Source organism: Ictalurus punctatus, chromosome 26 (assembly GCF_001660625.3).
Source record: "Ictalurus punctatus breed USDA103 chromosome 26, Coco_2.0, whole genome shotgun sequence".
NCBI lineage: Eukaryota > Metazoa > Chordata > Actinopteri > Siluriformes > Ictaluridae > Ictalurus > Ictalurus punctatus.
In genome coordinates this window covers 6,675,001-6,689,764 of record NC_030441.2, presented here as the reverse complement: position 1 = coordinate 6,689,764, position 14,764 = coordinate 6,675,001, and the positions used below count along the sequence as shown (strand labels likewise).

The following is a 14,764-nucleotide window of genomic DNA, read 5'->3' as shown; positions in this document are numbered from 1 at the left end:
TTTGTGTTTACTTCGAGTCGGATTAAGATAATCAATAATCGCTGTTTACATGGTAGTTTCTTAATCAGAGTATCGTCTTAATCGGATTAATATCGGATTGTTGTTGTCCATGCAAATGTACTGAATGTTACTATGAATACAAACTTGAATTCACTGAATTTCACTGAAAACCACGGCTTCTTGGGGCGTATTGCTTTATTTTAAAGATGGTAACTTAATGTGCCACAATATAACATGCACCCTTAGGCAAGAGAAAACTGAGTTTCTTAGTTATGATAGAATAAATAAGGATGATAGTGTGTCATGACAAAGATGTTTACCTTCTGATAAACTAAATGTAATATTTTTAGTTAAATTGACAGGCTGCGGGTATTAAAAGAAGAGCCAAGTTCATACAGTTGGTGGATATTGTTGACCAACAAGCAAAGGTAATATCAAATCCACTCTTTGGTGATTTGGATGTTTTGGCAGGTGATAAGAAACACACTAAGTCATCTCTTCAAGGAACTAAGCTGAAAAAGGAAGCAAAAAGTGGTAGTAGCTTTGTAACTAGCTTAAGACAGGTTGGTGAAAATTAAAAGGACTTGGCTACAACAAAGAATAATGGTGCGGTAGTTATCAGTGCTTTCATTAAACCTATTCTGTGAGAAAAGCCATACCTTGGAAGAATGTAACCAGTTAAATTTTAAACCATATAAAAACAGTTACCACCAGCTACCTGCCACAATGAGTCATGAAACAAGTGCCTGTACTGGGGCTGGAGATAGTCATATACTTCCTATTATACCTGTTAAAATTAAGTCCAAAAAGAGTGACAAGATTGTGGAAGTGTACACCATTATGGATTGAGGCAGCTCTGCCACTTTTTGAACTGAGGCACTTGCAAGACGATTGAATGTCCAGCATAGAAAGATTGGCATGATGTTAAGCACTATGAATTCCAAGAAACGAGCAGAAAGTTATGTGCTCACTGACTTGGTGATTAGTGGACAGGAAGAGAAAAACTTTATTTTTTCACAAAAGTGTATACCAGTCTCAAAGGAAAACATTCTGTAACAACGCAATGTTGACAAGTGTCCTTACCTCAGTGAAGTGAAATTACATCACATTGAGCCTGGAGTAAAAATCCTCATAGGCAATAAGGAGTACAAGCTTCTAGAACTGTAGAGAGTGATTAACAGTAAGCTCAATGGGACATACGCAGTAAAGACTGCTCTTGGATGGATTTTGAATGGACCTCTTGGAGAACTGGTTGAGAACAGTATGCATTTGACATATTTCAAATGTTATGGTTAACAGGATTTCAGTTGAAAGTGTGGAAAGGATGCTTATAACATTACAACCATGACTTTCCAGAGCATAGTTGTGATGAGTGAGTGGAGATGTCACAAGAAGACAATCAGTTTCTTGAGTCTGTGTCTAACTCAGTGCATTTTGTCAATGGTCACTACTGCATTGTCTTCCTATGAAAAAAGTATTTGTTAAAATGACTAACAATTAGAGAGCAGCTGTCCAGTGAGCACTAAATCTCAACATGAAACTAAAGAAAAATCATGACTTTCATAAGGAGTACACAAACTTTATGAACAGCATGCTTATCAAAGGTCATGTTGTCAAAGTGCCCATTTCACACTTAAGTTGTCAAGACGGTCAAGTTTGGTATATACCTCATCATGGGGTGTACCATCCCCGAAAAAAGCTAAGAGTAGTGTTCAATTGTGCTGCAGGTTTCCGAGGAACATCATTGAATGATGAGCTTCTACAAGGGCTGGATGTGACTAATTGACTCATTGAAGTTCTCACCAAATTTGCTGAGTTTGAAGAAAAAATAAAGGCTAAGGATATTACATGGACTTCAGAGTTGAGTATTTCGATAAGAAGACACGAGCTAAGATACATGTCAAAACTTGTAAACTAACTTTAAGAAATGTCCCGTACATTGAACTAAACAGACCTCCAACAAAAAAATATTTTTTTATTAAATGTTTAAAACAAAATATTTTTTTATTAAATGTTAATACAAATTTTCACTGTAATTTTAAGTATGTAAGTAGTTATATCATACACTTTATGTCAAACTGTCAATCAAAGTAGTGTGTGCTGATTTATGACGCTTGTGCTTCCCTGGCCGACATTTCTGTAGGTAACCTAATCTATGACCAGGGGTGGGGGTACCCCTATCGACTGTGTGTCGGGGCTGTGGTGGGTGGGGTGTGTGTGTGTGTGTGTGTGTGTGTGTGTGTGTGTGAGTAGCCCCCAACAAAGGTGTTTATGTTAATGAAGTAAAATTTCTTCTTTGATGTTATCCGAAAGGTCCTTCAGCGATGGTGGGGCTTCCAGGGGCAGCACCAAACTACTGAAAGGGTCACACCTGCATATACAAAAATAAACACAACAATTAAGTACAAGTTAAGTTAAGTTGGCAGTCACAGATTTTCACAAATAGAATTTCCAGATTTGTATGTATGTTTATGGATACGCTTACATGCGTGGGCTCTGATTGCTGGCTTGTGCTGGTAAAGAGGAAAAAGCATTCAGTGCCAGACAGGGAAACTTCTTCCATATTATGGTTCCTTTTATAATGTCCTATGTGATGAATCAAAAAAGAATAAATATCACTGTGTTTCTCAACATCTTTCTACATAGCAATATTTATGTTTAAGTAATAAATATTAATTTTCTAATTAAAAAGCACCATAACGTCAAAGTGGAGTTCATTTAATACAGAAAATGTATTTCATATATATAGTACACACCAAAACATTACATAGACCCTGTCATTCAAACTCAATTTTTCACATTTCATGTTCCCATACATTACCTGTGTTAAGTCAGTTAGGGTATCAACTTTCTATAAGATGTCATTTCAAAATAATAGGTAAGAGACACATTTATTTCAGTTTTTATTTGCTATATAGATTTTCACTTAACTAAAATGTTACATGCACTTGTTATTATTTGTTGACATTGCCTTTTAACTACTTGAACTTCAATCAGTCTCTTGGGGTTGCCTTTCACAAGCTTTGCACAATACTTTCCTGAAATGTTTTGCGCATTCGTCTTGACTGAACATGTGTTTCAGACAAATTTTTGATAGTCAGGGTTTTGTGATGGCCACTTATTTATATTGTTATTTATTTTGTTACAACTTTGGATGAATGCTTAAGATCACTGTCCAACTGGAAGGCCCAGTTGAGACCAAGTTTTAACATTCTGGTTGATGTCTTAAAGTATTGCTTCAGTATTTCTAGATAACCTTCCACCTTCCTCATGATGTCATCAGTTTTCAGAAGTGCATCAGTTACTTTTCCAGCAAAGAACCCTCACAGCATCATGGAGCCACCCCTATGCCTCGTTTGCCTTGCACCGCTTGATTCCTGCCTCTGCCCTGTGTGCTTGGAGCTTGCGTGTTCTCCCTGTGCTTCGGGGGTTTCCTTTGGGTACTCCGGTTTCCTCCTTCAGATGGCTGACTGGCATCTCTAAATTGTCCGTAGTGTGTGAATGTGTATGATTGTGCATAAGGCTGGTGATCACTGGCAAAGTTCCAGCTGGCTTTTTTATGCAGGTCTTAGAGTAAATTCTTTCTAAGACCTAAGGTACTCCGGTTTCCTCCTTCAGATGGCTGACTGGTATCTCTAAATTGTCCGTAGTGTGTGAATGTGTATGATTGTGCATAAGGCTGGTGATCACTGGCAAAGTTCCAGCTGGCTTTTTTATGCAGGTCTTAGAGTAAATTCTTTCTAAGACCTTTTTTAAGCAATGTAGGATTCTCTTAATGGTAGATATTTTGGTACCTGACTCCTTCACCGGTTCCTTTGTTATTGTGATTCACTTGGACTTTTTGGATCAAAGTTTGTTCGTTGTTCATCTTTTCCAAGTAATGCCGTGCTTGAATGGTCCCAAGACAGTTGGTTTTTAAAAGTCATTACATCAATGATGAATTTAATCTTCTACATTGTTTAAAGACATAATCAACTTTTGTTTCAATCAAATTTGTTTCTAGTTTCATGTTTTAAAATTACCTCAGTTATAAAGTAGATACCCTGTGTTGCCAAAAAAAAATGTATGGAGTTATGAAAAACTGAGACTTAACATCTTCAGCCTAGGCGTACAGTCGGGTACATAAGGATTTGGACAGTGACAATTTTTGTAATTTTGCTGTTTATAAATTACAACCATTTTTTACACATTCCCTTCATTTTCACAGGCTCAAACTTAATTGGACAAACTAACATAATTATAAATATAATGATTATTTTTAATACTTGGCTCCAAAGCCTAGAACCTATGTATATCAGCAAAAGCAGAGTTTCCTCCCTGGAGATGCTTTGCCGGGCCTTTACTGCAGCCGTCTTCAGTTGCTGCTTGTTTGTGGGTATTTCTGCCTTTTGTCTTCAGTAAGTGGAAAGCATGCTCAATTTGGTTGAGATCAGATGACTGACTTTGCCATTTACGAACATTGCCTTAAGAAGCTCTTGAGTTGTTTTCGCCGTGTGTTTTGGGTCATTGGCAATCTGTACTGTGAAGCGCCATCCTATAAATTTTGCAGCATTCGACTCAATCTGAGCAAAAAGTACAGCTCTATACACCTCAGAATGTATCCTGTTATGTCTCTCAGCAGCCACATCATCAATAAACATCAGTGACCCAGTTCAGTTGGCAGCCATACATTCCCGTGCCATAACACTTTCTCCATCATGTTTGACAGATGATGTGGTATGCTTTAGATCATGAGCCCTTCATTTCCTTCTCCACAATCTTCCCTTCCAATCATTCTGGTACAAGTTAATCTTGGTTTCATCTGTCCAAAGATTCTTGTCCCAGAACTGGGCAGGCTTTATCAGATGTTTTCTAGCAAAGTCTAATATGGTCTTTCTGTTCTTGAGTATTACCTGCATCCTGAGATAAACCCTCTGTATTTACATTCATGAAGGCAGCTTTTGATTTTAGACCTTGACAGTGATGTGCCTACCTCCTCCAGAGTGTTCTTGACTTGGTTAGATGTTGTGAAGGGGTTTTTCTTCATCAAGAAAAGAATTCTGCAATCATCAACTTTAGCTGTTGTAGGGAATTTAGTCAGCGGTGGGTGGAGGACAGACACACAGGAGCCTGCTTCAGGTGAACACATGCGGAAATTTTATTTACAAAGTCCGTGAGAGGGTGTGTGTGTGCGCGTTTGACCAAAAGTGTGACCGTGAGATGGAGTGCTCAGTCGTCTGCGGGGCTGGCAGGGTCGTGTTGCGGTTGTCCTGAGTGGCGGGGATCCCTTTTGTCTGTCAGGCAGCGCCGTGGGTGCCGTCAGGGGGTGGAGTCTTCGCTTGTGTCTGTCTCATCTGAAAAACACAACATTAATTAGTGCACATGCCCGGACAGCCTTCTCTCCCTTTGTGAGCGGAGGATCACCCTTTTATACTCTCCCCTCGACTGCTGAATGGTGGAAATTTGCTGTGCCATGCACCATTCACCAGCCATGTGTGTTTCGGTGGCCCTGCCCTGCAGCCATGCGCTCTCTGGCAGTCCAAAACATTGGTGGTGCTGAAGCAGAGCTGTCTCTTCAGCACCACAGTGGCAGTCGTGGGAGAAGCGATCTTTGTTTCTTGTGCGCCGGCCGCCGGCCTGTCGCCACAGTAGCCCCCCCCCCCAGCTCCGAGCCTACTGCTGTTGTGTGTTGGGCCGTGCATCATGTTGTGAGAGGCCATCTGCATTCTCATGTTGGGTGCTGGACCTGGACAGAGAAATCCTGCAACGAGAGGAACCATCGGGTTACCTGGGCATTTAGTGTCCTTGGCCATCCACTGCAGTGGGGCGTGGTCTGTCACCAGGATGAAGTGCCGACCGGCCAGGGAATAACGCAGCGCCTCGATGGCCCACTTTATCGCCAGGGCCTCTCTTTCCACGGCCGCATACCTCCTCTCAGTTGGGGACAACTTTCGGCTGATGTAGAGGAATGGGTGCTCCTCTCCACTGAAGAACAGCGCCCAGCCCTGTCTCGGATGCATCTGTGTGCATGGTGAACGGAAGGGCGAAATCCGGGTTACGTAGCACAGGGGCGCTGATGAGGGCTTCCTTCAGGGCTTGGAATGCCCGCTCCACTTCTGCAGACCATTTCACCCAGTCCAGCTGGCCCTTCTTTGTGAGATCTGAGAGGGGGGAGGCTACAAAGGAGAAGTTAGGCACGAACCTATGGTAGTACCCCGCCAACCCCAAGAAGGCACGTACCTGTTTTTTCGATGTAGGCTGGGGATAATCCTTCACTGCCTCAATTTTCTTCGTCTGGGGCTTCAGTAAGCCCCAGCCAATATGGTATCCTAGGTACTGTGCCTCGGTCAGCCCCAGGTGGCACTTTTTGGGGTTGGCTGTGAGCCCGGCCTTCCAGAGCTCCTTCAAGACCTCCCCCAGGTGGAACAGGTGATCAGACCAAGTGGAGAAGTGGAGGACCATATTGTCCAGATAGGCGGCTGCGAAGGCACGATGGGATCGCAGGACAAAGTCCATCAGTCGCTGGAACATTGCGGGTGCTCCGTGTAGCCCAAAGGGGAGAACCTGGTACTGCCAGTGGCTATTCGCCATGCTGCAAGGCCGTCTTCGGTCTCGCCTCTGGTGCCAGAGCCATTTGCCAGTAGCCTTCTGCTAGGTCCAGGGTGGCGATGAACCGGACCCTCCCCAATTGCTCCACTAGTTCATCTACTCGGGGGAGGGGATGGCTGTCAAACTCTGAGACCTGGTTCAGCTTCCGGAAGTCATTGCAGAGGCGCATACTTCCACTGGGCTTCGGCACGACTACAATAGGGCTGGACCAGGGGCTGTTGGAGTTCTCTATGATGTTGTCCCACAGAATCCTCCCCGACCTCCTCCTCAATAACCTTATGGTGGGCCTTCGGGACGATAGGGCCGCTGCCGCACCACCACTCCTGGGCGGGTCTTGATCTCATGGTGCACCAGCTGTGTCATTCCTGGGGAGGTAGAAAAAACATCTGTGAATTGACCCACCAAGTCTGATAGCTCCTGTCTTTGTGTGGTGGTGAGGTCTTCACCTAGCTGGACCAAGGTACCCTCGTTGTGACCCGTGTCCAGGGCCATGAACGCAGACACTACTGGTGCCGGCGCTACCCATTATTTTAGCAGGTTCACATGGTACGTTTGAGTCTCCGCTCATTTACCAGGCTGCTGCAGGCGATAGTTCATGGCCCCCTTCCACTTGAGGACTATGTATGAGCCCTGCCACCGGGCCAGGAACTTGCAGGAGCACTAGTAGGAGCACCCGTTCGCCAGGCTGGAACTCCCGGGGTTGTGCTGGGCGGTTGTACACTCGTTTCTGCTCCTCCTGGGTGGCTCTCATATATTCCTGGATGATCGGGGCCACTCAGTCAATCCTCCCCTGCATCTCCTGCATGTAATCGATGACCAAGCGGAATGGGGAGGGCTGTTCCTCTCAGGCTTCCCGTGCCACAGTGTGTCCAGCAGTCCTCGGGGTCACCGTCCGAAGAGGAACTCAAAGGGGTGAAGCCCGTGGAGGCTTGAGGGCACTCCTGGATGGTGAAAAGGATGTAAGGTAGGAGGAGGTCCCAATTCCTCCCTTCCTCGTCTACCACCTGATGTAGCATCCGCTTCAAGGTTTGGTTGAACCTCTCGACGAGCCTGTCGGCCTGTGGGTGGTAGACGGACGTCTTCAGGTGTTTTACCTGCAACAGCCAACACAGATCAGACATTAGTTTAGAGACAATAGGCGTACCTTGGTCTGTCAAAATGTCCTTCGGTATCCTCACACGGCTGAACAGGAGCACCAGTTCTCTAGCAATGTTACGGGAGGTGGCTTTGCGTAGCAGCACCACCTCAGGGTATTGGGTGGCGTAGTCCATGATGAAAAGTATGTAACTCGTGGCCCCGGGCGGATTTGGGGAGCGGCCCCATGAGGTCCATGCCAACCCTCTTGAAGGGGATGTCTATGAAGGGAAGAGAGATGAGGGGCGCCAGCAGGGGCTTCCTTGGGGCGGTGCGCGGGCACTGGGGGCACTGTTGGCAGAAGCCCCGGACCTCTGCATCCATCCCTGGCCAGACAAAGCGGTCCTTCAGCTTTTCCAGGGTTTTTCGTGCCCCCAGGTGGCCCCCGAGCGGATCGGCGTGGGCCAGGTACAGTGTTTGTGTCTTCGTCTTGGGGACTACCAAGAGGTCCGCGCTTTCCAATCTACGGCTGGCCTGTTGGTACAGCAGACCTCCCCTGACGAGAAAGTAGGATGAGGGGAGTCTCTGGTCCGGACTCTGGTCAACCCCTTCTATCTGACGCCCCTGGGCCAAGCAATGTTTCAGGCGGTCGTCCTCCTTCTGCTCCTGGCCGAAGTTCCCCTGCACCTGTTGGAAAACAGACAAGATTGGGTTAGCATGTGTGTGCGGTTCACCTTCAGCTGTGACGTCCCTCTCGACTAGCGCCCAGCAGGCCGCCGGACTCATGCTTCCTTTGCTCACTGGGGCTCCCCCCTGGACTTGGGAGCTGGGCTAGCCAGCGTGTGGAGGCCGCACCCTGCCAGCCAGGGTCTCTGGGCCTTCTTCGGCGTCACTGGGTCCGGCTCCATTGGCACGGGCTTGTCTCTGGGCGTCCTGTAGACAGGCTGTCTTCATTGGTTCCTCCCCTCCTGGAATAGCACTGGAATTTAAACCGGCATGGCGGGATTACTCTAGGTAGGCTGAGGGATCGCCGTCCTTCCCGGCCGAGTTCCAGGGTGGCCAAGGCTCGTTCTAGGGCGGTTAGTAGTCCTGGGCGCCTGCATCCCCATGGCCTTGCCTTCTGTGGGCAGCACGGTTCTCAGGAAGTGATTCATGGCCACCTCGGTAGCGGTATACAGGTCTGGTTGGAGCCACCTCTTGGTGATGCGCAGGTGTGTGTCCGTCTGTCCGTGTGGCTTGACCCCAGGCCTGTAGCTCCACCGGTGGAACCCTGACGCCGCCTGGTGGGGGGTTCGCCCACACCATGCCAGGATCTCCCTCTTTACTTCTCCATAGTCTGCTGCTTCCTTCGGAGAGAGGGTTTAGTAGGCCTTGCGCGCCTCTCCGGAGAGCAGCGGGCCGAGGATGCGTGGCCGCTCGTTGGTGCCAAAGTCTTCGCGATGAGCGACCCGTTCGAAGGCCTCTAGGTAGGCCTCGATTTGTCCTCTGTCATCAATGGGGGCTTCTCGGCTGGGATCCTCAAGGGGCGTGGCGGCTGCAGGGGGGTTATCTTTAGGGCCATAAGCTCCCAGATTGCGACCTGCAGGCTTTGGGCAAGCTGCTGCGTCACGGCCTCCTCCTGGAGATTGGTTTCCAGGAGGTGCTGTAGCGTGGGATCCATTTATAACAATTTACTTATTATTTATTTATTTATTTATATATATATATATATATATATATATATATATATATATATATATATATATATATATATATATATATATATATATATATATATATATATAAATAATAAATGGATCCCAGCTACAGCACCTCCTATATATATAAAATTTATATGTATATACATTTTTTATTTATTTATTTTTAGGTGGGTTGGTCTGTGCTCAGTGCCCGGATCCTCCACCAGTGTAGGGAATTTAGTCAGCGGTGGGCAGAGGACAGACACACAAGAGGCTGCTTCATGTGAACACGTGTGGAAATTTTATTTACAAAGTCCGTGAGAGGGTGTGTGTGTGCGCGTGTGTGCAAAAGTGTGACCATGAGATGAAGTGCTCAGTCGACTGCGTGGCTGCCAGGGTCGTGCTGGGGTTTTCCCGAGCAGTGGGGATCACTTTTATCCATGAGGCAACGCCGTGGGTGCCGTCAGGGGGCGGAGTCTTCGCTCACGTCGGTCTCGTCTGAAAAACACACAACATGGATTAGTGCACATGCCCGGAGAGCCTTCTTTCCCTTTGCGAGCGGAGGATCGCTCTTTTATACTCTCCCCTCGGCTGCTGGATGGTGGAAATTTGCCGTGCCGCACACCATTCACCAGCCGTGTGTGTGTCCGCGGCCCCGCCCCGCACCCACACACTCTCCGGCTGTCCAAAACATTCGTGGTGCTGAAGAGTTAGTTCAGCAGCAGTCGCAGGAGGAGCGATCTTTGTTTCTTGTGCGCTGGCCGCCGGCCTGTCGCCACATTGTCTTCCGTGATCTTCCAGGCCTTTTGGTGTTGCTGAGAAGTGCATTCCTCCTTTTTAAGAATGTACCAAATTGATGATTTGGCCACTCCTAGAGTTTCTGCTATCTCTCTGATAGGTCTATTTTGTGGGGTTTTTTTTGGCCTACTGATGGGTTGTTTCAAATGCATCATCACCTTTTTGGACCGCATATTGAGAGTTCCCATGAACAGCTAACAACCATAAATACTTGAATACTAAATACTAAATACTTGGAATCAACTCCAGACCTTTTATCTCCTTAATTTGTTATGAAATAATGAGGAAACAGTCCACACCTGGCCATGAAACCGCTTAACAGTCAATTATCCAATTACTTTTGAGCCTGTGAAAATGGTGGCACTATGAAAAAATGGCTGTAATTCCTATGTTACATTACATAAAAATGTAATGTAACATTTTTGTTAAAGCCTTTGAATTAAAACTGAAAGTACACAGTTTAATCAAATATTGATTTCAAATCCACTGTGGTTGTGTACAGAGGCAAAATTATGAAAATTGAGTCACTGTCCAAATACATATGGACCTGCCAGTATATAAGCTTTTGGCCTCAACTGTATATCCTGTTGAAATGCATATATACAAAAGATGTAAAACTCAACAGACTGAATTATCTTTCCTAGTGTATTTTGGCTCACATTACTAGGTATTCAGAGATTTTTAAAAAATTTTTGACAATATGATTGTATTACAACAATAAAATAATTTGTTTTTCTAACTAATATGTAATTTAATGTGGCTTAACCCCAAAATATAACCAATTTCCTCTTGCCCCCCTAAGATAGGTAAAAGCTTTCACAGCTGCTTGCCTCTCTGTCTAAAAACTTCTTTTGAGTTTTGTTAGTATGGACTTCCACAACGTTGTCTTTACAGATGGTCTGTCTTGTCAGTGGACACAGATGGAACTCTGGGTCACTCTCTAGGTATGATGGGGTTGGTTTGAAGGCACACACACTTGGAGCAGGGTTCTGAAATAAACAAGGGTATAATAAGCAATAAGCATAATAAGCAAGCAAGGGTATAATAAACTAAAACACTCTGATCACAAAACTAAAAAAAAGTATGCATTATATCTCAATTTTGGCACTGAAGAGACTCATTAGTGGTGACACAACCCAAATGACCAGGTTCATTAGTCTGGTCTCAAAAACTGTTTAATACACTGACAAAGTGAACATGCATTAAATTATTTGGCACTGGTTAAAGAGTTAGATGAAATATAAAGACAAGTATTTACAAAGATCCTGAGAGGGTGTGCATTTTGTGGATTTAACACATTATGAGGAGTCCTGAAAAAGAACACGGGGTTGTAGTCTGGCTCAGGTCTCTCCTCTTCCTGCTGTTCCTTCTCGTTGTAGGAGTTTAGATCAGCAGACATCCCCATGGGCAGCAGTTATGTAAAAAAAATAAAAAAATAAAAAAATAAATAAACCACACCATAAATGACAAATTGACAATGCAAATGAAATTAGGCTATGCAAAGGAATATCATAATTGAATGCAACTGTGTTACCTGTGCTCCTGTGCGCAGTAGCCTACATTGTTTTTTGTGGGCAAAAGAGGCTTTGGAATCATACACAGTAACTTCCCGGTAGCCCATAAGTTTGTAATGCTGAGGGACCTGGAGAAGTAGCCATTACTAGCAAAGTTGCAGTACATACAGTTGTTTTTTTTGTTTTTTTTAAACCAAGTGGTATTATTGAATCGGGAGAGAAAAAATTCTCAGCTTCTGTAAGCCCTACATAAGTAACATTAGCTAGCAAACTAATAGATCAGATAGATAATAAAATGAAAAACAAATATATATTAGCTGCAATAAAAGAGATCTGATATGTATATATATATATATATATATATATATATATATATATATATATATATATATATATATATATATATATATATATATATATATGAAGAGAATACCTTTAGATTAAAAAACGGAATGGTACAAGTCAAATCTTCTTCCATCAGCCCCACATGAACATTTCCAATTTTGTTAATGGCCTAAAAACAAATGAAAAGAGACATCATTATCAAAATTTGTAATAAATAGAATATGACCATTAGATCTTTTATAGTGATACTGAAATATCAAGAATGTTGAGTGCTAAATCTGATGCATCTGTACATTTTTTTTATCTATAAATAGATCAACATTCATTTTAAAACCAGATACCCAGATAGCTCCCAAAAGGATATATAGTTAACTGAAATATTTTACTGTGTCATGTCACGGCAAACTAGCGACTCCATTTCTGAGAATGCACCGCAAACTACAAACATGGTTGCCAACAACAACTCCTAAAGCTACACACAGACACATCAACTTCTCCTGAAGACTAATCAGACACACCTGTTCCTAATTACACTCTCAACACCACACATAAAAGAGACTACTCATTCACTAGTTTTTTGTGAAGTATTATGCTCAGTAGCCATTTGTCTCTGTCGTTTGTCTCAAGCCTTGATTTCATGTTGTTATTCTGGTTTTGACTTTGTTTACTCTATTGACCTTGCTTCTCTGCCTTGCCTGATCGTGTGACCCTTGCCTGTTTTGATTTCTGTCTATACCTTTGGATTTGTTTGCTGATTGAACTGCCAAACCTCAAATTACTTCCTTCTCATCTTCCATTACATGACAAAATACTTCACCCTAACATGGAAGCAGCAGGAAAGCAAGGAGGACGTCACACCAGCTTAACAAGGCATGTCTGGCCAGAATTTGACTCAGTCCAGTTTCCTCAGTGGATTGCCATAGATCTCCCGGACCCGAATTATGGATTGTTTGACTACCAGAGGCAGTTCCTGTTCCACTGCCAGTTAGGCTTTTCGAGCCTGGCGAACCCCAAGCCTGACAAGAGGCAGTGGCTCGGGTTCATGGTGTCCTGGTTCTATGGCCAGGCCCACCAGTGGCCGGAGCATCTGGCCAGTACAGGGTCTAGGGCACTCAACAATGTAACTCAGTTTGATGGAACTATTTATAAAGGAGTTTGGGAGTCAGTGTGACGAGCAAGCCTGATCTGCTGTTCCACACTTTTTATGATTGGATCGCAGGGCGGCTTATACAGCTCAGCTCCGCTTCAACCCCAGGCCGACAGGGTGGGGGTGTAACCGGCACATGTGACTGTGCTCTGAATAAGCCAATCACATTCAAACTTATGTTCAAATTACACATCATACACCTGTCATCCATGAAGTGATTCTAATTAACCCCAAATAAAGGTAAGTTTTCTGTAGGATTTTCTTGACATCTTTCTTGACAATCAACCGCTGAAGCCATGGTGCACAAAGAGCTCATAAAGTATTGATCAGTAGAGGGGTAGAAAAGCACAAGGTGTATCAAAACATTAGATACACCACGGAACACCTGGAAGGCCATCAACAAGTGGAGAATGGTGCTCCACAGTAACATTACCAAAAACAGGATGTTTTGGGAAAGAACAAGACAAATATTTACAGGAGGCTGCCAAGAGACCTATGGCAACATTAAAGGAGCTGCAGGAATATCTGGCAAGTACTGGTCACTCCCTGCATCTGACTTTCACATGTCTGGGCTATGAGGGAGGGTGGATTTCTCATATATACAAACATACATACAGTCACCCCAGACCATGTGGCAAAATGTGTTATGGTCTGAGACCAAGGTAGAACTTTTTGAGCATAATTCTGATTTTCTGATTTTTCTATAGTGGTACTCACAAGTTCATCAGGGTGGTTTGTAGAAGGAAAGATGGGTGATCTGAAGGGCAGCAGCTTTTCTGATGACAAATTTAAAAGTTGTTTTTTTTCATATATGCCTAGAACGAGAGATTCGAGACAAACATACAAATTAATGTGAATTAATCCTGTGTAATTATTTTTTTTGTGTGTGTGTGTCATTGATGAATAAGGGTACATTTTAAAATAGAAAAATCAAGCATATATTTGGCAAGCGCTGAAACATTTGCAATGTGATGTCCACCTATATAAAATCCTACATTGTAGATTTAGCCTCTAAATATTACACTGCATGGCCAAAGGTTGCTGTTTAGATTCAAATAAGCAAATACTTAAGAGCCTATGACTGGATCATTATTGAAGTGATTAATATGTTTCAACTGGCAACAATTATTTTAACCCTGAGTTTTAACCCGCAGTGTGTAGTTTCTCATTTATTGTCAGAATGGTCGTGAAAAGATGTTACTGTGCAAATTATTGGCCATTATCATCATGCAAAGAAAATAAAGGAGGTTGGTGAAATCACTGGAATTGGGTTAAGAACTGTCCAACGCATTATTAAAAGTTGGAAGGATAGTGGTGAACTGTCAACTTTGCAAAAGAAATGTGGTCAGAAAATTCTTGAATGCTCATGATCTTTAAATCGCTTGGTGAAGTCACATCGTAAAAGATCAACAGTAGAACTCATGGCCATGTTTAATAGTGAAAGTAAGAGCATTTCAACATGCACAATGCAATGAGAACTTACAGGATTTTGGATTAAACAGCTGTGTGGCCACAAGAAAACCACTTGTTAGGGAGGCTAATCAGAAAAAAAAATTCAATTTGATAAGGAGAATAAAAAAATGGACCGTGGAAAAAAAGGTGATGTGGTCTGATGAGTC

The 14,764-nt window shown here is 43.7% G+C and overlaps 1 protein-coding gene across 7 annotated transcripts in view; it reads right to left on the bottom strand.

The window, feature by feature from the left end:
* Positions 1–2,008: 2,008 nt before the first annotated feature.
* The window catches only part of cfap221 (cilia and flagella associated protein 221), a 26,574-nt gene continuing 13,818 nt past the window's right edge, over positions 2,009–14,764 (bottom strand). For 4 of the 7 annotated variants that reach the window (XM_047151258.2, XM_047151259.2, XM_047151257.2 and 1 more), the window contains exons 16-22: positions 13,863–13,960; positions 12,087–12,167; positions 11,674–11,781; positions 11,398–11,508; positions 10,970–11,128; positions 2,486–2,586; positions 2,009–2,371 (exon numbers count right to left, since the gene is read on the bottom strand). In XM_047151258.2, coding sequence (XP_047007214.1) covers positions 2,275–2,371; positions 2,486–2,586; positions 10,970–11,128; positions 11,398–11,508; positions 11,674–11,781; positions 12,087–12,167; positions 13,863–13,960 — 755 coding nt within the window. In that variant the 3' untranslated portion in view covers positions 2,009–2,274. Of the gene's footprint in view, positions 2,372–2,485; positions 2,587–9,619; positions 9,840–10,969; positions 11,129–11,397; positions 11,509–11,673; positions 11,782–12,086; positions 12,168–13,862; positions 13,961–14,764 lie in introns of those variants that run through there. The other 3 variants (XM_047151260.2, XM_047151262.2, XM_017458231.3) reach the window with 3 other exon arrangements.